Raw genomic sequence first — 23,405 nt, 5'->3', positions numbered from 1 at the left:
TGGGACAACACCGCAGTATATAAAAATTAGATAGTTTAAAGTGGCAATAGAGCACTGAATGCATTTTATCTTGGGATCGCTATCAGGACTCCAACTGGAAACAGATATCAATACCCAACAGGGCAGCCAGGAGTGGGCATGTTATAGCATCAGCATCAAAATCAAACTTTACCATGAAGCCATGACAAGCACCTGCATCAAGAGGATATCAGCATTTAGGAGAGGACAGGTTACACAAGTTGGAAGGGCAAAGGTCCCACTACTCTTTCTTATACTGATCTGATGCACTGTTTTTGTTATTCACTATCAAAAGGAAAAAATGCTTGAAGAGTGTATTTTATTTGATTTGGAGAATATCAGTTTTGCCTTCTTTTGTATGGAGTAATTGAGATGCTCCAGTGTTAAAAGGTCATTTTGGATGTATTAAAAATAAATCTATTTTCTTTTTAAATGTTAAATAACCAATTAAATCTCAGGAGTAACATGTAGAATATGAAAAATTGTTTATTTTATCGATAAGGAGGTTTACAAGTTTGTTTAGTTATGAACAGCAGATTTATCACTTTACTGAAAATCTGATTTCTGATTTGATTATAATTATTGAAAGACAATTGCACCATTGCAGATATTACATGGAACTATCAATCAATAACTATATTTTAATAAATGTTCTATAGCTGAAGAAAACCACTCAAATTGATCTAACTCATTGTCTGTCTTGCTTTAAACTGTGAAATGTAGTATACAGCACTTACACAATTTTCAGTGACACCAGATCAAAAACTGTAACTTTGAATGATATTTCAAAAATCACACGGAAAAGTCAAATATAAATACAAAGTGCAATTGTATTATCTTCAATTCTTAAAAAAATGGGAGCTATGTCTGAGGTGGTAACGAACTGGATTAGACATTGGCTCAATGGGAGAAGTCAGAGAATGTTAGTGGAGGATTGCTCTCTGAGTGGAGGACTGTGAGTAGCGGTGTGCCACAGGGATCAGTGCTGGGTCCATTGTTATTCGTCATCTATATCAATGATCTGGATGATAATGTGGTAAATTGGATCAGCAAATTTGCTGATGATACGAAGATTTGGAGGTGTAGTGGACAGTGAGGAAGGTTTTCAAAGCTTGCGGAGGGATCTGGATCAGCTGGGAAAATGGGCTGAAAAACGGTAGATGGATTTTAATACAGACAAGTGTGAGGTATTGCACTTTGGAAGGAAAAACCAAGGTAGAACATACAAGGCAAATGGTAGGGCACTGAGGAGTGCAGTAGAACAGGAATACAGGTACAAAAGTCCCTAAAAGTGGCATCACAGGTAGATAGGGTAGTAAAGAGAGCTTTAGGTACATTGGCCTTTATAAGTCAAAGTATTGAGTATAAGAGTTGGAATGTAATGCTGAGGTTGTATAAGGCATTAATGATGCTGAAGTTGGAGTATTGTGTGCAGTTTTGGTCACCGAATTACAGGAAGGATATTAATAAGGTTGAAAGAGTGCAGAGAAGGTTTACAAGGATGTTGCCGGGACTTCAGAAACTGAGTTACAGTGAAAGGTTGAATAGGTTAGGACATTATTCCCTGGAACGTAGAAGAATGAGGGGAGATTTGATAGAGGTATATAAAATTATGATGGATATAGATAGAGTGAATGCAAGCAGGCTTTTTCCACTGAGGCTAAGGGAAAAAAAAATCAGACAACATGGGTTAAGGGTAAAGGGGGGAAAAATTTAAAGGGAACATCAGGGGGGGCTTCTTCACACAGAGTGATGGGAGTGTGGAATGAGCTGCCGATGAAGTTGTAAATGCAGGCTCACTTTTAACATTTAAGAAAAACTTGGACAGTACATGGATGAGAGGTGTACGGAGGGATATGGGCCAGGTGCAGGTCAGTGGGACAAGGCAGAAAAATAGTTCAGCACAGTGAAGAAGGGCCAAAAGGCCTGTTTCTGTGCTGTAATGTTCTATGGTTCTATGGTAGAAATAGAATGATGCCCATAATGCATCTAGAGGAACTCAAAAGAATTTGAGTTCTTCAAGTACATGAAGTCCTTCTATTGATAGCCATTATGATCAGAATCAAAGCTCCACACTGATTCTTCCACCGTCTCCATCTCCAGGCCTAGTTCGTTGGCAAGGACTCTCCACCCTGCACCGATGACCCCTTCTCCTGTCTTCAACATTCCTCTTCCTGGACACACCGCTCTGGTCTTCTGCCTGCTCTGGATCTTTGCACTGCTAACTGCCAACCAGACATCAACCTTCTCGACTTTACCACTCCTCTCTCTAATTCCAACTTCACTCCTTCCGAATGCTCTGCTCTCCACTCCCTCAGCACTAATCCTAACCTCATCATTAAAACCGCATTTAAAGGGGGTGCTGTCGTAGTTGGCGTACTGATGTCTACTTTGCAGAGGTCAGGTGACAACTGTCAGATACCTCCTCTTATATACCCCTTGAACAGGACCCCACTAAGGAGCACAAGGCCACTGTTCCCCACACCATCACTGGCCTTATTAATTCTGGGGATCTCCCATCCACTGCCACCAACCTCATAGTTCCTGCACCTTGGACCTCCTACCCAAGATCTACAAAAATTGTTTGTCCAGGTAGACCCATTGTTTCAGCTTGTTCCTTCCTGCCCCACTGAACTCATATCTGCATATCTCAACTCTGTTTTATCCCCCCTGGTTCAGTCCCTTCATAGCTACATCCGTAACACTTCACATGCTCTGGAACTTTTCAATGATTTCAAGTTCCATAGCCCTGAACATCTTATTTTCAGCATGGATGTCCAATCCCCATACACCTCCATCCTTCACCAGAAAGGCCTCATAGCTCTCCGTTTCTTTCTGGACACCACACCCAACCAATTCTTCTCCATCTGGCAAAACTTGTCCACACTCTCAATAATTTCTCCCTTTTGTTCCTCCCACTTCCTTCAAATAAAAGGGGTAGCCATGGGTACTCGCATGGGTCCCAGCTATGCCTGTCTTTTTGTTGGCTACGTGGTACAATCTATGTTACAAGCCTACACTGGTGTCACTCGCCCACTTTTCCTATGCTACATCAATGACTGCATTGCTACTGTGTCCTGCACCCATGCCAACCTCGTTGACTTCATCAACTTTGCCTCCAACTTCCACATTGCACTCAAATTTACCTGGTCCATTTCCGACACCTCCCTCCCCTTTCTCGATCTCTCTGTCTCTTATTTCTGGAGACAGCTTATCTACTGATGTCTCATAAACTCACAGACTCTCACAGCTCCTTCGACTATACCTCCTCCCACCGTTACTGGTAAAAATGCCATCCCGTTCTCTCAATTCCTTCGTCTCCGCTCTGTCTGCTCTCAGGATGAGGCTTTTCATTCCAGAATGAAGGAGATGTCCTCCTTCTTCAAAGAAAGTGGCTTCTCCTCCTCCACTCCCAACAGCATCTCTTCCATTTCACACATCTGCCCTCAACTCATCCTCCCGCCACTCCACCAAGAATAGATTTCCTCTTGTCCTCATCTACCACCACCAGGCTCTGAGTCCTGCACATAATTCTCCATAACTTCCACCATTTCCAACAGGATCCCACCATAGGCACATGTTTCCCTTCCCCCCCCACTTGCTGCTTTCATGACTCCCTTGTCCATTCGTCCCTCCCGACACTTATCCCTGCAAGCAAAACGAGTGTTACACTCTTCGCTCACTACTATTCAGAGTTCCAAACAGACCTTCCAGGTGAGGCGACACTTCACTTGTGAGTCTGTTGGGATCATCTACTATATCTAGTGTTCCCGGTATGGCCTCAGTGTATCAGTGAGACCCAACATAGACTGGGAGACCTATCCGCCAAGCACCTATACTCCATCCACCAGAAAAAGCGGGATCTCCCAGTGGCCACCCATCTTATCCTATTCCCATTCTGACATGTCAATCCATAGCCTCCACTACTGTCGCGATAAAGCCATGCAAGGGTTGGAAGAGCAACACCTTATATTCCATCAGGGTAGCCTACAACCTGAAGGCATGAACATCGATTTCTCGAACTTACGGTAGTGGCTAGCGCCCACCCCTTTCACCATACCCCAGCCTCTTTTCACTCTTTCACCTTATCTACCTGCCAGCAGTCTCTGGTGTTCCTCTTCCTTTTCTTTCTTCCATGGCCTTCTGTCCTCTCCTTTTAGATTCCTCTTTCTCCAGCCCTGTATCTCTTTCACCAATCTATTAATTAAACCCTCCCCTCCCAGTTTCACTTATCACCTTGTATTTCTTCCTCTCCTCCCACCCTTCTAACATTGACTCCTCATCTTTTTCTCCCTCCAGTACCGAGGAAGGGTCTTGGCCTGAAATGTTGACTGTACTCCTTTCCATAGATGCTGCCTGGCCTGCTGAACTCCTCCAGTATTTTGTGTGTGTTGTTAATAAGAATCAGAATCAGGTTTGATATCGCTGGCATATGTTGTGAAATTAGTTAACTTTGTGGCAGCATACAATGCAATACATGATAAATATAGAGAGAAAAACCGAATTAAAGCACATATATGCCTACTAAACAATTAAATTAAGTAGTGCAAAAACAGAAATTTTGAAAAGCAGTGAAGTGGTGTCCATGGGTCAATGTCCATTTAGGAATTGGATGGCAGAGAGGAAGAGGCTGTCCCTGAATCTCTGTGTGCCTTCAGGCTTCTGGATCTCCTTCTTGATGGTAACATTGCGAACAGGGCATGTCCTGTGTGGTGGTGCTCTTCAATGATGGACGTCAGCATTCTGAGGCACTACTCCTAGAATTTGTCTTGGATATTATGGAGGCTAGCGCCCATGATGGAGCTGACTAATTTTAAGAATCTCTGCAGCTTACGTCAAAACTGTGCAGTAGCCCACCCCGCCTCCCCCATACCAGATGGAGATGCAGCCAGTCAGAATGCTCTCCCAAGGTACATCTGTGGAAGGTTTTGAGTATTTTAGGTGATAAATAAAATATAGCTGTTGTTTGCCTTCATTATAGCTGTATGTTGGCACCAGCTCAGAACCTCAGAGATATGGACACGCACAAACTTGAAATTGCTCACTCTCTCCACTTCTGATCCTGTAAGAGAATTGGCTTGTGTTCCCTCATCTTACCTATTCTGAAGTCCACAACTGCATAAGTTGCAATTGCAATTCCAAATTGGGAGCTACGAATGCTTACTGATATGGTCAACAGTAATAGTGATTGCAAGCAGGAAGCAACTAGGATAGCAAGGATAATAAGGTCAAGAAAACAAGTAATTTTAATCTGTCAGAATTAGACTTCTAAAAGTTAATACAAGAATGAACACTAGCCATCATTCAGAAAATCAAACAAAGACAGTATTCTGGTTACAGTGCCATCATGAAAGGTTTTATAGCAATCACAATATTTTTGTAATGTCACAAATGTTTGTTAAAGAAGGGTGTATCACATTACTAACAAGAATATCTGAGATGTTAAGAACATGGAGTCACAGCCTCAAAAGTTTGGGCAAAAATTTTAAGCTTGCGGAGAGAAATTTCTTCAGTGTGAAATTCTCTTCCATGGGAAGTAATAAAGGTCACGTGATGGGGAGGAATGGGGGGGGGGTGGTGTTATATTTTGACAAAGCTCTCCATAGCACAAAGCTGGGTCATCCGCACATGGGATAAGAAATACAAGCTGGAAAAAAAAGTAGTATTTAGTTACTGTTTCCTTTTCATACAAATTTTGAGATACCAATTTTTGGTAACGATTTGTGAATTCTGTAAAAGCCAACTTCCATTACCTGTGCAAATGTTTCATTCACATCAATCAATTAGATACACTTTAGTCACTTGCAGTAGCTATTGCTACCAATCCATTTCTAGGAAAGGATACACCCATGAATCACTGGCACAGCAAACCTGTGAAGCTGTCGGACAGATAAAAAAAAATAAGTCAATGCAATATTAACACCATGTGACTTGGCATAACATTATGAATACAATACCACTGTTTCACCATTATCCACAAATACGTGTATAAATTGCAAGACATAGTTGCAGAATAAGTTCAAATAATCAGAACTGAAATGAAAGGCCAATATGACCAGGAAGCAACCAGATCAATGTGAAAACCCAGCTGTTTCAACAACATCTTCCAGTCTGTACTACATGCAACTCAAATCTATCAGGCTTAATTCTTAACTATCTCAATTTGATGGCAATTTGGAATTGGTCATAGATGTCAGCATTAGCAAAAGTTCTAAAGTTAAATATTAAAAATTGTATTCAAAATAATATTGAGCTTTCCTTTTTCCCAACTAAGAGCACATATTAGCCTCATCCTTGACTTATTTGTCTCAGGACAATGATGTTGATGTCAAAGTAGAGGAGCTAAAGTTGACGCAAGAGGGCAACTTCTCCCAGTCCACCTGCAAAACAGTTTAAATTCTTCTCTCTAATGCTTCTTATTTCCTTTTCAAGGTGGCTGGGGTCCTGTCAGAGTCCATTATCTATACCTGCACTCAAATTGTGGTTCTTCACAGCAGTGGGTTCCCACTCTCAGAGCTCACCGAGTGGCCTAGCTTTTTCAATACTCCAGGAGCAGCCTGGAAGTCGTGCGCCTTTGGGGTGTGTCCTTGTAGACAATCCCAATTCCTTGCTGGTGTCACTAACTGAAGCGTTGCAGGAGATCGGAACATCGAGACAGCAGGTGCTGCTGTCAGAGGCCTCTGCACTCGAGCAATGGCTCTCTCTCTCTCAATGGTTAGAGAGAGTTTGCTACTGATTCTCAAGTCAGAGAAACTCGAAATAAAATGATGCTACAGACTGTAACATCGAAACAGCGAGCTGTGGTCTCTGTTCTTGCTGTGGTAGGAATAATACCTCTCCCTCCCTTGTTAGTGAGACAGAGAGAACCTGTGGCATGTCGAACTGTTGGGATGAACAGTAGTTTCTGATTGACTCTAGATATGACCATATCACCAGAAAACACAGGAGCAGAATTAGGCCATTGTCTCGAGTCTGCTCCACCATTCAATCATGGCCGATACTTTTTCCCCTCCTCAGCCCCATTCCTCGGTCCTCACCCGTAACCTTTGAAACCGTGGCCAATCAAGAACCTATCAATTTCTGCCTTAAATACATCCAACAACCTAGCTCTCCCTCCCCTTCCAAAATCTTGTAGATGCGATCCGAGACGTTCCTGACCCTGGCAAAGCGATCATGGTCTCTTTGGGGGCTTTGCTTTTGCTTGCATGCTGGGTGTTGGTGGGGGGTGGGGTGATGCTTTTGCTGAGGTAGATGAGAGGGGGGGGAGTGGGGAGGATTGATACTTGGCTGCTGCTTGTGTGTGGGAGGGGAGAGTTTTGGGGTGCTAGTGCTTTCCTGTCATTCATTCTTTGGGTCTTTTCTTCTGTTTCGTGGATGTCTGTGGAGAGTAAAAATTTCAGGTTATATACTGTATACATTCTTTGATCTTTAATGGAACCGTTGAAGTGAGGTTCTGATGTTAGAGCATTGTTCAGAATTGACATTATTGGTTGGTGGGACTGTCCATTAAAGTCCTGAGATTCAAGATCCCAAGCTTCATATTCAGTGAACTTCTCCTGTATGTGACTTGTGGAACAACTATTGCACATTGATTACACGTGTGACTTGTGGAAAAGCAGATTTCACACTGTGAGGCCTCGATCCAATGGCAAAGGTATCCAGGTGGTTTGGTGACAAGCTCAGCTGCAAGGACAAAGGCACACGTCTGCAATCAGTAACCACTTTATCATGTACACAAAGCACCGAATAAAGTGGCCTCTGAGTGTATTTCTGTATGTCCGTGGTCTTCTGCTGCTATAGTCCATCCACTTCAAAATTCAGAGATGCCCTTCTGTGCACCACTGTTGTAACATGTGGTTATCTGAGTTATTGCTCCCTTCCTCTCAGTTTGAAATCGTCTCGCCATTCTCTGCTGACCTCTCTCAACAACAAGGCATTTTCACCACAGATCTGCCACTAGTTATATATTTTTTTTGTATTTCACACCATCCTCGGTGAACTCTGGAGACTGTTTTGCATGAACACCTCAGGAGATCAGCAGTTTCTGAGATAATCAAACCACTCCATTCCGCTGTCCACAGTTAACGTCACTTTGATCACGCTTCTTCCGCAATCTGATGAACAACAACTGAACCTCCTGACCATGTCTACATGCATTTATGCACTGAGTTGCTGCCACATGATTGGCTGATTAGCCATTTGCAGTAACCAGCAGATGCACAGGAATACCCAATAAAGTGGCCACCGAATGTAATTGCACACACAAGCAGGTACCAGAACATTTGTTCTGTTTTCTCTTGCATGCACACCACAACGTGCCTCAGACATAGGTGCTCTTGCAGATGGTGCCTCATATTACCCTCTCTCATCCCTACTTATACCCATTGGTACTGCACTCCCCTTTTTCTCAGAAAGACAAGACGAAACAGGATTATTGCCTTCATGAGAAGGGGATCAGTCAGTAAAAGTCAGTTATTCCATGTTCTCTAGGACGCCCTATGCAGTATACATGAATGCCCCTGATCTTCCAGTTCACTCTAACCATGACATTGCAATTTTCAGCATGTGAGCTACAAATGAGGCCAAGGAGCACTTTTCTGATCTTCAGAAAGCTTTTCCCACAACCCAGAGAGAACTAAACTGATCCTCCCTGGCAACCTGTTAGGGTCAGAAAAGGCACAATATGATGTCTACATTACTGACATCAAAAGAAGTACCAATGACTGTAGAACTGACCATGCCTAATTTAATCTGTTACTTTCAACATTCTGGATCCCAAAAGAGCAGCAGCTACAGAAGTATTGCCATAGCAAAATCAATACTAAATGTGTCTATAAGTTCACCTTCTCAAACAGTATCTCGTAGGCACCTGACAACACTCAACTAGCACAATCTATGAGTGCCAATAGTATTAAGACTAACTCAAGAGTCCACTAAAATTAGCATTTGTAAAGAGCCATTAGCAGAAAACACTAGAGACTCAGCCCAAAACATTGATTTGTTATTCCTTTCCATAGATGCTACCTGACATGCTGAGTTCCTCCAGCACTTTGTGTGTGTTGCACTAGGTTTGGTGTGATGAGAGTGACCAGGGGATCCAGGGTTTAATTAACTCCAGAAGAAGGAATTCTTGGATTGGAATCTCCACCCTAGTCAAAGGGAAAAGAAATAGTTTTATAGGCAGTTGAAGGCAAAGGTCCAAAGAAGAAAAAAAGTGACCCAAAAGAATGAGATGGTGGGCAGAAAGAGCCTGACAATTCAATCACAAAACACAAAAGATTCTGCAAATACTGTTGATCTTGTACAACACACACAAAATGCTAGAGGAACTCAGTAGGCATCTATGGAGGGGAATAAACAATCAACAATTTGGGTTGAAACACTTTATCAAGACTGGAAAGGGAGCAGAAGCTGGAATAAGGAGGTGGGGCTGGGAAGGAGTACAAGCTGGCAGGTGATAGGTGAACAGGTGACAGGGAAGGTGGGAGAGAAAGGGAATGAAGGGAGCTGAGAGGGGATAAGTGGAGAAAGTAAAAGGTTAAAGAAGAAGGGATCTAACAGGAGAGGACAGTGTACTATTTCAGAATAGAAAGGAGGGAAACCAGTGAAATGTGATGGGCAAATGAGAAGAGAGAAGGGGTGGGAGGATAATCAGAATGGAAAATGGAAATTGAGAGTATAACCAGAATGGAAAAAGAGAGAAGGAAAGGGGGAGAAATTATCAGAAGTTAGAGATATAGACGTTCATATCTATTGGAGGCTACCCAGATGGAATATGAGGTGTTGCTCTTCTAACCTGAGTTTACAGTGATAGAGACAGAGGAACTGAAAGAAGGGAATAACTTCAATAAAGTCAATGATGCTGGGACATGTGTGGATTCTTCAGCACTATCAAAGATATAACCCCAGCTCAAAAACTCAAAGGTGTTCATTGAGAGCCAAGATTGGAAGTGAATTTAGAGAACAAAGGTGCAGTCAGCTGAAGGACATCCCAAGCATCTGTTAGCCATGACCACACCCCTTATTGTGAATGTCTGACTTCATCCTAAAACAAATTTATGCCTTGGAAAAAGTATTCAGTCACAACAATTTTCACATTTCACTGCCCATTTTCTACATTTAAAGTATGTTAAAGTAGAATTTTGAGCTAATCTGCAAAACATTGTGTATTATGTCAAATCAAAAGAAAAATTCCAAAGCCTGTCAATTTAATAAAAATTTAAAATCAAAATTGAGACTGAAAAAGTATTCAACCTCTTGTAATTACTAAACTAACATTCCTCAGGCACAATACTGTATGTTACCTAACCAATTCACCAAATTTTTTGATGCAGAAAATTGGAGGATCACCTGAATAAGTATCCCTTCTCTCTATAATGTCCAACAGTACGGTAGATTTTCAACAGGCCAAACCAAACCAAAATGAAGACCAAAGAGCATTCAAGATAAGTTGTGGAAATGACAATAGAGAAGCGGGAACAGCACAAGACCATCTCAAAGGCACTGAACATACCTTGGAGCTCAGTGCAGTCCATTGTGGAACAGGTGGGAAAAATAAGAAACCACAGTCACACTGCCTAAGTCAAGCCACCCCTCTAAATGCAGTTGCTGAAGAATTGCACTTGTAAGAAAGGTACTACGATGTCAACAGTCACTCTGAGTGAGCTGCAGAAGCCAGAGGCTGCAACTGGAGATGAAGTTCATGGGTCCACAGTCTCTTAAGGACCGTATTTATGGAAGAGCGGCAAGGAAGAAGCCCTGGCTAAAAAAAAACATATCCTTGCCCATAAAGACTTTGCAAAGAATCACTTACAAGATACTGTAAATACGTGGAAGAAGATCTTACGGTAGGGTAAGACTAAAATGGAACTTTCTAGCCTCAACACTAAGCAGTAAGAGTGGAGTGAATCTAATACAGTACATCAGCCAGGTAACATCATCCCTACTGTAAAGTGTGGTGGAGGTAGCATTATGCTAAAGGGATGTTTTTCAGCAGCAGGGACTGGAAATATGGTCAGGACTAACGGGAAAATGAATGCTGCTAAATACAGAGAGATCCTGGATAAAAATCTGCTGGCCTTTGCCAGGAAGCTTAAACTGTGGAGGAAGCTATTCTTTCAGCAGGACAATGACCGAAAGCACACTGACAAAGCGACCAAGGAATGGCCTCAAATGAAGAAAACTGATGTCCTTGAGTGGCCAGAGTCTTGTCCTTTACTGCTGTCCACCACCACTCCCCAACTTACCTGCTATTTTGCAAGGAGGAAGAGGCAAATCTTGCTCCATCACATTGTACAAAGCTAATAGAAGTTAAAAACCAAAAAGATTGCTGGCTGTAATAGCTGTGAGTGGTGGCTTAACTAAATACTGAGCAAAGGGGATGAATACTTCTGAACTGCTGACATTTCAGTTTTTCATACTTCACAGATTTCCCTTTTTTTTGGGGTTCTACTGTGGAAAACACAGCATGTGATTCACAGATAAAAATTTTCAGTTAAATTGATCAAAATCCCTGATTATAATAGTCATGCATGTGAACAAAGGGTTTGGGGCTGAACCCTTTTACAAGGCACTGTAATCAGGTCTAATTTCATTGCTGCCAAAGGCCAACATGCCATGAAGAGGCCATTATGCCAGCTTAAAATTAGATCTGAAGCTCCACAAGTTGGCAGTTGAACTTCAGTCACTTCATCTTACCATGTATATATGTAAAAGAGGTGGAATGCCAGAGATCCTCAGAGCTGTTGCAATGGTTAGTAATGGATTAAAAGCAGATCCAATCTTATTACGGTCTGTGTCAAGCAAAGCCATGTCATTGCCTGATACTTTTCTCCAAGTGACTGGTAGCAGTGTTGCACGTCTTTACCAACGAATGGGAGCGAAGTTAACTTACAGGACAACTGGGAAACAGTTCGGGAACCAACGTCAGCTCAACATAAGTCTCAAGATGCAGAACGCAGGTTATACTTGCACATGGCCACAATAAAAGCTCTAAATCATCATCAAATACTTTAGAAAGTGGTCTTACACAAAATATTTGCAAAAAACGGTCAGTAATCACCACTCTCTAACAACATGTCTGGAAAATATGAAGCACTTCTCAGATTTTACATGCTGCTTCTCAATGCAGACAGACCGATGGTAAGATTCACTATTGCTATCAGTTAAGTCAGCACAACCTCTTACCGTCGGAAGAAAAGGGTACTTGAAGATCAAGATCTCAAACTCAGCCCAAAGCTCATTACCAACCAGCTGGCAGTGATCCTTGTCCTACCATTCAATTCTGAGACAGGCACCTCAAAGTATTATAAAGTATTCTCCAATACTACCTCATAAATCCATTGGTAGGATAAATAAATCAATATAAAATCCTCTCCCAAGCTAAGACCTGACACTCAAGTTTTCAAGCAGACAATTTTTCCCCCCCAAGTGTAAGATCCAGTGGCCAGAAGAAATTGTGTAAGAATGTTCTCCAAACCTTCTTGAAAAGCTGTAACATTTCACAGATCTCATAGGAAAACATGAGCATCAGTTATGATGGCACTGAGATCTGAGCCCTTTAAGCACCAGCACACAGAAACCCAACATAAGGAGAAGGAACCCACCATTTCTCACTCAGCTACCCCATCAAGAACTTCCTGTAGCCATGTCAGAACCTACAGAACTGGAATGGAGAAAGTCATTCTTGCCCTTAATTTAAATTCCAAATCAGAATTAGCCAACAATTAATAAAATGTTTTTTGGTCAAGATTGCTGACTTGAGCAGTGTATTGTTGAGTAAGTTCATTAGTGGAATTGAATGCAAAAGTGAAAGTGAACCAGTGTGGCTAGAGGTACACATGCTACCATCAGCAATGAATAACCAGCCTCCTCTTCTCTCAAACCCTACCAAAGAACTTACCTCTGGCTGCGCAGCAAATTCCCGCAGGAGGTACCCATTCCATACAAAGCGCTGATCTGCCTATGAGGATAATGGCATTGTAAACACAAATTTAAGGTAAACATATCCATGCAACTGACACCACTTAATTAAATAAATGCAGCTTGGTGGTGCAAACTGAAACATGCAATTAACATAACGGATTTATCTGTCTTTATCTTTCCTGATGAAACATATGCAGAATAACTCCCATGCTAAGAGATAATGATTTAAACGAAAACTACTTGATGGTGCCAACCAGCATTATAGGGAAACACATTCAGCTGCATAAGGCCAACCAACACACAAGCATAGTGGGATGCTTTATCTGTTAGTGTTAATGTTAGTTAAAGTCTGGCATTCAAACAAGCAAAGCAATTATGCTGTTGGCAATATTGACAAACTGTTCCTCCTCCCACATTCTCAAAGCTACCACCCTGCAGACACAAGGTATGGCAAAGCTGACATTATTCTTAATTTGGAGCTTTGCTATAAGTCTTAAAGCGGCATTACTGTAGTTACTGTCGAACTATCTAAATTTTCACAATCCAATATACACTAGTTTAATCAAACCTTCAGATTGACACAGTTAAAACAACCTTTTTTATTTGGATTTTGTACTTGCCATTATTATCCGTTGACCTTTGTGCCGATATTTAGTTCAGAACTATGCGTGTCCATTATGATACCTTTTATTTCTGTGGACTGAATGCTAAAAATACTGCACTTGGGTCCTTATAACCAGTGTCCAAAATGAAAAACTCAATGCTTGGGCCTTACATGTGGAAGGAAATATACTGAAAATTAATGAGCACAAGAATTTACTTCTGCAAAACAATTAAGAAATTTGGTGGATTTGCTATAAAATACGAAAGCCCAGGATTGAAAAGATCCAGGATGAATATTTCACATTTGATTGCTTTTGCAGTGGAACATATAGCGCCAGTGTGTAATGTGAACTTCATACTACAGAAAGCAAAACTGGAGGAGACTGCACAAATATGGCTTCCTGTTTTTGATCCTCCTACCCTGAATCAACCTTACCCTTTCCAGCAGAGTCATCTCTTGAAACTCTGGACTGGTGTTGGCCAAGCGTTGCAATGTATGAGTCAGGTCATAGGTTGTAGAGAAGTAAAATCCATCAGTATTAAGCACATTGTTAAGCATCGTCAAGAAAGTCTTGTTATCTAGCATCTGTTGAATAAAAACAAAATAATAGTTTCTGATAAACATTTTCCAACATTATTATTGTGCGGGTGCTAAATATAAAAAGCAAGACATGAAATTAGTGAATAAGTACAGTGGATTTCAGTTAATTGGGGCAGCCACTTATTTAAGATACCAAAAGCTAATCAAGAAAATAGCTGGGATTCCCTTAATTTATTTGAGACACTATGATGCTCAATTTGGGAAGGAGACTGTTGCTGAATACTTTCTAACTAGCGTCAGTCATATGCACTTGCATGGCTGTCAGGTTCTACATTGTGCTTAAAATGTACGGTTTTGAAACAGTGTCAGTTGTGTGTGCTTGTCGTCAAAAAATAGTGATTTTTGGCACTGAAAGTTGGCGAGAAATAAGCAGCGAGGCAATTCAGAACTGTTCTGCTTTGCAGTTTCAAGCCTTCGGGCTTGGAGATGCCAGAAACAACAGGGAGTGAAAATGAAACAATTTCATTCCTTCAACAAGTTAGGAACCGCGAAGTATTACAGTATCAACTATCGTCTTGAATTGTGTGCTCTCTGGGCAGAACAATACAATACTTTTCAAATAAACTAAAGGAAGACAGGTTTGTAGAAGCTCAGTGTAGCTGTGAACACCATCAGAAGACAGGCAATTTTAAAACAAGTTCTGCATGTATTGAAAAATTGGGTACTTCCCAACATTTGCACATCAGTTAGAAAAGTACCACATGAAAGGAAGCTTGATGAGTTGCTGTTTGGTGGTAGCGTGTGGGAAATTGGATAGGTCATACAACCTTCCAATTTCTTCCACATCCCAAATGTCTGGTAAATGCATTGCTGGATTTTGTGAACTCCAGAACAGTCTTGTATTTTGTATCAAGAAGGAGACAGATGCAACAGAAATATTAATGATGAATAGATAATTCTTCCTATTAAATACAAAAACAACATACACTTTAGAATGAACAATTAATTGCAGCCTTCACTGCTTACGTAACATGTTGTTTTGCGGCCAGTATTTCTAAATGCTAATTAACAGAAATGTGTATTTGGGAAAAATATTTTCTGACTTAAGTATGTGACATTAGTTTTATGTGCTTTCAAAATTTGAAGTAGCAACAGTTCCTGAGCCAGATGAAGGCGAGTAGTTAACTAAATCGCCTGGTGTCAATTATGTGATTACACCATATTGAAAGGTTAATGATCAATGATATTATCTCCCAGACAAAAACAAGTAGAGATTTTTTTTAATGCACGTAAACAACTAGACCTTCATGGATAAAAGCCCTGCTTTACAGGAGTTAGGGGAAGATTTCAGTGATGGTAAAGGGTACTTACATGCAGTGGGGATGTACTACATTGCATTAAAAGCTGAAAACATTTGTCTAAGATTAATCTAATCTAAACGCAAATGGGTGTCCGATGCAGACTGGGAGACCATTTCGCTGAACACCTACGCTCAGTCCACCAGAGAAAGCAGGATCTCCCAGTGGCCACACATTTTAATTCCACGTCCCATTCCCATTCTGATATGTCTATCCACGACCTCCTCTACTGTCAAGATGAAGCCACACTCAGGTTGGAGGAACACCACCTTATATTCCATCTGGGTAGCCTCCAACCTGATGGCGTGAACACTGATTTCTCTAACTTCCGTTAATACCCCTCCTCCCTTTTTTACCCCATCCCTGATTTATTTATTTTCCCTCCCCTCCTTTTTTTTTCTCTCTCTGCCCATCACTCTTTGCCTGTTCTCCATCTCCCTCTGGTGCTCCCCCCCCACTCCTTTCTTTCTCCTGAGGCCTCCCGTCCCATGATCCTTTCCCTTCTCCAGCTCTGTATCACTTTCGCCATTCACCTTTCCAGCTCTTAGCTTCATCCCACCCCCTCTGGTCTTCTCCTATCATTTCGCATTTCCCCCTCCTCCCACTACTTTCAAATCTCTTACTATCTTTCCTTTCGGTTAGTCCTGACTAAGGGTCTCGGCCCGAAACGTCGACAGCTCTTCTCCCTATAGATGCTGCCTGGCCTGCTGTGTTCCACCAGCATTTTGTGTGTGTTGTTGCAGAGAATTGCTAACAATTTCTGTTTCTATTAATGATTTACAGCATCTGCAAGTTTTGCTTTATGATTATTACTTGTGTCTATTACCTGTGTTTCCGTTAGGTGCAACACTGTCTTCTTGTACGAAATTATATCGAATTCCGTTGCTTTCCAGATAGAATGACTGAACAACTCCCCAACTTTATGTTTTTTGGTAATGACAATAAGGTACATGCCTGTAGGAAGAGTGATAAAGGATTTTATCAGACACAGTAGTGCTAACTACAATAGATCCCGACCAACCTTAGGTTTCTACACATTTTCAAAATGTTAGGCTTAAAGACCCAATAATCCCAGCATCTCCAGGTGAATCGACTAAACCAAGACACGAAAGTTGTCACCCATGTAGATTAAGTAGGAACAACTTAATCCAGAAACTTTTTTTCCCCTAATTTTGCTTTCTTTTAAGTTTAAAATACATTTATTATCAATGTACGTGAACTGAAGTTCATTAAAGTAAAACCACAGCAAGGCATTATTGCAGCCGATTCAGAAGCCTGCTGGTTGCAGGCCACAACCTTAGTTCAGGGTGGAGACAAGTAAACCTCACAAATCAGTGAGCTCACCCTTCTCCTCCTGCCCCGTCACACTAACTTTTTCAATCTGGTAATTAATGCAAATATTATGGAAATGTTTGAGTCATTGGAATTGCACATCCCTTCTTACTGGCATAATTAAATTGCTTGTGATTTTAACAATAGTTAAATGTTTTATTCACAAAGGATACAAAATTTATTTCGTTTCATAAACATTTCTTCTTATACTTGTGGCACAACTTTAAAGAGCAGCAATTGCTTCTGGCCAATGTTATCCCTCAATCAGAAAAACAAATGATCTGATCATAGACAACACACACAAAATGCTGGAGGAACTCAGCAAATCAGGCAGCATCTATGGAGGGGAATAAACAGTCCATGTTTCAGGCTGAGACCCCTTCATCAGGACAGCAATCATCTTGCATCTTTGCCCACTAGTTTTGGACTCTTCAACCTTGGATAAAAGACTATGACTGCCAACCTTATCATGTTGTGAATTTAATTCTCTGGGAAAACAACCAACATTTGAAGTAAAAATAATTAATGCAAGGTTTAATGATCTTAGATGTCAGAATTCTGCAAGTTTTGCCAGTAGACATTCATGATAACGAATTAGTGATTTCTTTCTTTAAAAGTAATAAGTGAAAATGATACATTAACTTGGTAGTATGAACTGCTTTCCTAAATTTCAGACAATGTAAAAACTGTCAAATTCTTTTCAATGGTTGCAATAGCTTAACTTGCCAAATAGCCAACAACTTCATTATTGCACAAAATGTTCTTTGTGCATTTCAAAATATAAAACCTTATCACACATTCAGACAGAAATATTCTTGAAAGCATTATTAATTATGCTCACAATGTAGCACAAAAAAAAATCATGTTGCAGTCCAAGGTCCTTCATCACCTTGCTAGCTCTCCGAATTCTACATGACCTAACCCTCCAGATCACTTGCAATGCAGGACCTTGTCTAAGGCCTTTCTGAAGTTCCTATTTTCACAATCCAACCTTCACTTATCCCCTTAGTTGCCTCTTTAAAATATTCCAAGAGATTCAAAAAGGTAATACCTCATTCTCACCTGGTCTTCTTTCATGCCAAAAGCATCAGTGTCCTGGAATATTTAGTTGTCAGTCCAGCCTTTGGTTCAGCCACATTTCTACTATTGCCACAATATCCCAGTCTCTTGAGGCAATCCACACCCTCAGTTTGTCTGTCTTACCTGTTAAGCTACATGCATGAAATCAATGCAATTTAAAGCAGTGATCCCATCTGTCATTTTACTGTAATCGCGGCAATGCTGATTGCCAGCTTACATTCTTTGGTTGCTGTATGTACCCCTATCTTCTCACTAACTTCACTCTCAAGACCCAATTCCCTGCCAATCCATTTAACCTTTCCTTGACCTTTCTGCTTAGTAATCCGAAAATAGTAATTTTATCTCACAATAGCAGTATTTAGGTCTACAGCAACAATAAATGAAATCAATGCCAGGATTAATGTTCAAGCTAACTAAAATTTGAAAATACTTATCTTACTTCTAAAAACCACGCACCTGCCACCAGACGAATTGTTCCCATGATTCCATAGACTGATCTGGTAACTGCAGAGGGTGGGACATCTTTCTTAACTGAGGAAAAATATAACAAGGAAAAATACATTAAATAGTTTGGATTTCAATATTAGACATATAAAGTGTTATACAAAATGCAGAATAAAGCCCAACACAGTATTTGAATGCTAAGGATGTCTTTCTTTGAAAAGCAATTGCAATATTTTAGATCATTAAGGGAGTCACAATTTTTAAGAAAATATTTAAAAGATTTGGAATAGCAAGCAAGAGAAATATCTGACAAGGCCATACTACAGGACTTAGTAACCACAGCAGAGATTAGGTCAAAAGTGAAGGATGGAAGGTTGAAAGAAAGGAGAATTAAGGGATGAAGGAACAGAGTGGACCGAGACAAGCACGAAGACTGCATGACCTACTTCTGTGGTGAAAGTAATCGGATGGGTTTGGAAAAGGAACAAGCATACAATCAGAAAGATTATAATTAACATATTACTAAGATTTTAAAACCAATAAAAAGTAGGTACTCCAACCACTCAGCTTTCTTAAATTTAAAAAAAATGCCCTAAGCATCTAATTTTATATCCACACTAAAAGATAATGATGGATAATTTATGGCAAGATCTGATGTTTAGTGATAGAAATGCACATGTGTGTGTGTAGCGAACAAAAAAATTCCTTCATTAATTACAAACAAGCTAGTGGACATGATGTCAATTAGAGAAAATTCCCTGCAGTTTTGAGCAGAATCAGCATCTGAAACACAGATTAGCAGATCAAATTATGCAGCCTAATTTCTCCCAGGGAATCCTCTCTGTATAAAATTCAGCAAATTTGGAAAGTATTTATCAACATGAAATCCCAAACAGGGAGTAATTCAAGAAATAATGACCCTCTAATATAAAAATGCCAGAATATATATAATTAAGATAATTTAAGTTCACATAATTTATGGACACCCCGCTCTAGTCTTCTATCTGCTCTGGATCTCTTTATTGTTAATTGCCGACAGGACATCAACCGTCTTGACTTCACCACACCCTGTTCCAATTCCAACCTCACTCCTTTTGAACGCTCTGCTCTCCGCTCCTTCTATACCTCTTCCCAACCTCTATAAAACCTGCTGATAAGGGGGAGCTGTTGTTGTCTGGCGTACCGACCTCTACCTGGCCGACGCACAGCGACAACTCTCTGATACCTCCTCTTATTTACCCTTTGATCATGACCCCACTGAGGAGCACCAGGCCATTGTCTCCTATACCATCACCAACCTTATTAGCTCTGGGGATCTCCCATCCACTGCCACCAACCACACAGTTCCCACACCCCGCACTTCCCGTTTCTACCTCCTACCCAAGATCCACAAACCTGCCTGTCCAGGTAGACCTATTGTCTCAACTTGCTCCTGCCCCACTGAACTCATTTCTGCATACCTTGACACTGTCTTATCCCCCCTTGTTCAATCTCTTCCCACCTTTGTTCATGACACTTCTCATGCTTTGAATTTTTTAAATGATTTTAAGTTCCCTGGCCCCCTCCGTCTTATTTTCACCATGGATGTCCAGTCCCTATACACCTCCATCCCCCACCGAGATGGTCTCGAAGCTCTTCGGTTTTGTTTGGATTCCAGACCTAACCAAATCCCCTCTACCACCACTCTCCTCCGTCTAGCGGAATTAGTTCTTACTCTCAATAATTTCTCCTTTGGCTCCTCCCACTTCCTCCAAACCAAGGGTGTAGTCATGGGCACCCGTATGGGTCCCAGTTATGCCTGCCTTTTTGTTGGCTTTGTGGAACAGTCCATGTTCCAAGGCTATACCGGTATCCATCCCCCTCTTTTCCTTTGCTACATCGACGACTGCATTGGCACTGCCTCTTGCACACGTGCTGAGCTTGTCGACTTCATTAACTTTGCCTCCAACTTTCACCCTGCCCTCAAATTTACCTGGTCCATTTCTGACACCTCCCTCCTCTTTCTTGATCTTTCTGTCTCCATCTCTGGAGACGGCCTATCTACTGATATCTACTATAAGCCTACAGACTCTCACAGCTACCTGGACTATTCCTCTTCCCACCCTGTCTCTTGCAAAAAGGCTATTCCCTTCTCACAATTCCTCTGTCTCCGCCGCATCTGCTCTCAGGATGAGGCTTTTCATTCCAGGACGAAGGAGATGTCTTCCTTTTTTAAACAAAGGGGCTTCCCTTCGTCCACCATCAACTCTGCTCTCAAATGCATCACTCCCATTTCCCGCACATCTGCCCGCACCCCATCCACCCACCACCCCACTCGGGATAGGGTTCCCCTTGTCCTTACCTACCACCCCACCAGCCTCCAGGTCCAACATATAATTCTCCGTAACTTCCGCCACCTCCAACGGGATCCCACTACCAAACACATTTTTCCCTCCCCCCCTTTCTGCTTTTCGCAGGGATCGCTCCCTACGCGACTCCCTTGTCCACTCGTCCCCCTCATCCCTTCCCACCGATCTCCCTCCTGGCACTTATCCTTGTAAACGGAACAAGTGCTACACCTGCCCTTACACTTCCTCCCTCACCACCATTCAGGGCCCCAGACAGTCCTTCCAGGTGAGGCGACACTTCACCTGTGAGTCGGCTGGTGTGGTATACTGCATCCGGTGCTCCCGGTGTGGCCTTTTATATATTGGTGAGACCCGACGCAGACTGGGAGACCATTTCGCTGAACACCTACGCTCAGTCCGCCAGAAAAAGCAGGATCTCCCAGTGGCCACACATTTTAATTCGACATCCCATTCCCATTCTGATATGTCTATCCATGGCCTCCTCTACTGTCAAAATGAATCCAAACTCAGGTTGGAGGAACAACACCTTATATACTGGCTGGGTAGCCTCCAACCTGATGGCATGAACATTGACTTCTCTAACTTCCGTTTATGCCCCTCCTCCCCTTCTTACCCCATCCCTGACATATTTAGTTGTTTGCCTGTTCTCCATCTCCCTCTGGTGCTCCCCCGCTCCTTTCTTTCTCCTGAGGCCTCCCGTCCCATGATCCTTTCCCTTCTCCAGCTCTGTATCACTTTCGCCAATCACCTTTCCAGCTCTTAGCTTCATCCCACCCCTTCCGGTCTTCTCCTATCATTTCGCATTTCCCCCTCCCCCCACTACTTTCAAATCTCTTACTATCTTTCCTTTCGGTTAGTCCTGACAAAGGGTCTCGGCCCGAAACGTCGACATCGCTTCTCCCTATAGATGCTGCCTAGCCTGCTGTGTTCTACCAGCATTTTGTGTGTGTTGTTGTTTGAATTTCCAGCATCTGCAGATTTGCTCATGTAATTTACGTTTGACATGTGTGTAATGTATTGTGCTACTGGATGGCAGGGTAGCGTAGTGGTTAGCACAATGCTTTACAGTACCAGCGACCAGGGTTCAACTCCTGCAGCTGCCTGTAAGGAATTTGTACGTTCTCCCCGTAACTGTGTGGATTTCCTCCGGGTGCTCCGGTTTCCTCCTACAGTCCAAAGACTGTAGTTTTATAGGTTAATTGTTCATTGCAAGTTATCCTGTGATTAAACTGGGATTAAATTGGGCGATTGCTGGGCACTGTGGCTCAAAGGGCAGGAAGGGCCTAGTCCACACTGTATCTCAATAAAAAAAAATACTCGAAAAGACAATAAATTTGAACTTGAACTTGAATTAGTTCTGATGTACAGAGTACACAGTCTCTTCTATCTGCATGACATGGAACTAGAGGACATAAACAGAAGATAACTTTACACCTATCAATCTAATTCAGAAAGGTCAGATATACAATCGAAACTAAATACTGATATTTTAAATGACAATCCAGTATAATGTGGCAACATAGTTCTAAGTGATACACCTGTATCAATAGCAGAGCCTGTTTATTACTGACCAGTCCACGCCCACCAGCTTTTAAAGCCGGATTTGTACTCAGGCTCAAAAGGTGGGACAACATCGCCCCTAGGAACTTTGTTCCAGAGTCCCAACAAGAAGATAGTCTTGTCTCAGAATATCAGTGTACCCCTCCACAAGTCTCCACTATTTCACGTCCTTTTCGTCATCCTTTCTTGTTCACTCGTAATTCCCCATAAACATAATAGATTCGTACAAAACCAAATGCCTATCCCTTACACATGCTTTAATTTCCGGTTTTATCTGATCTTCTAGTCCATTCTTCTGGGCTATCCACTGATCGCTTTAACCCTTGATAACCATAAATGTATTTATTTCTTAATGATCTCAGTGACTAATCTTCCATAACCACACAGAGTACACATTATCAGAGACTCACCACATTCTAGCTATCACTCTTAATATATCACTTCTAAATCATTTATTCTGAGACTGCAACCATTACTCCTTGCCTCCACAGCCAGAAAACAGCCCTCTCTGCACTGAGCAAACACGAGGAAATCTGCAGATGCTGGAAATTCAAACAACACACACAAAATGCTGGTAGAACACAGCAGGCCAGGCAGCATCTATAAGGAGAAGCGCTGTCGACGTTTCGGGCCGAGACCCTTCGTCAGGCCCTTCCTCTTTACGTTGACCCTGTCAAGCCCTGTTATAATTACATGCACCTACTTCTAGCAACTTGACTATATTAAATTCCATTTTAAAATGTTTTTGCTGGCCAAAAAGTTAATTAGTACCTTGCTTCAAATGCAGGTCTTACCTCCAAGGGTGATTTCATTAGAGACCCGGTCGATCATGAGAACATCATTGGATCCATCATCACAAGCCTCAAAGTAGAACTTTTCCGGAGTTGTGTGCCTTAAAAATTAATTTTGAAAACTACATGAGAAAATATCAAAGCTTAATCTAATTGCCAAAAAAGTACTCTGCAAGCAACAGATTATGGATGACCATGGAATGAAGATAAATGAGGACAGAATCATAGAAATTTCATGGCATACAAGGCTATCATTTCTCTGCTAGTCTAAAAAGAATGCCTTGACTAATTCTACCATCCACTGTTAGATCCATGACTATGAATTTCAAGTATTTCATGTACAGATTCAAGTGCTGACTACATGTGATGTTTCCCATCACCCTATCAGAGAGTGACCCCAGATTAT

The 23,405-nt window shown here is 41.6% G+C and overlaps 1 protein-coding gene across 2 annotated transcripts in view; it reads right to left on the bottom strand.

The window, feature by feature from the left end:
• The window catches only part of LOC132378349 (phosphatidylinositol-3-phosphatase SAC1-B-like), a 77,402-nt gene that overhangs the window by 34,770 nt on the left and 19,227 nt on the right, over positions 1 to 23,405 (bottom strand). For both annotated transcript variants that reach the window (XM_059945186.1, XM_059945187.1), the window contains exons 2-7: positions 23,003 to 23,100; positions 18,313 to 18,387; positions 16,271 to 16,398; positions 13,982 to 14,131; positions 12,920 to 12,979; positions 5,864 to 5,897 (exon numbers count right to left, since the gene is read on the bottom strand). In XM_059945186.1, coding sequence (XP_059801169.1) covers positions 5,864 to 5,897; positions 12,920 to 12,979; positions 13,982 to 14,131; positions 16,271 to 16,398; positions 18,313 to 18,387; positions 23,003 to 23,100 — 545 coding nt within the window. The remainder of the gene's footprint in view (positions 1 to 5,863; positions 5,898 to 12,919; positions 12,980 to 13,981; positions 14,132 to 16,270; positions 16,399 to 18,312; positions 18,388 to 23,002; positions 23,101 to 23,405) is intronic.

Source organism: Hypanus sabinus, chromosome 20 (genome assembly GCF_030144855.1).
Source record: "Hypanus sabinus isolate sHypSab1 chromosome 20, sHypSab1.hap1, whole genome shotgun sequence".
Lineage (NCBI taxonomy): Eukaryota > Metazoa > Chordata > Chondrichthyes > Myliobatiformes > Dasyatidae > Hypanus > Hypanus sabinus.
The sequence above is the reverse complement of the archived record's forward strand: the minus strand, read 5'-3'. Positions and strand labels throughout refer to the sequence as shown.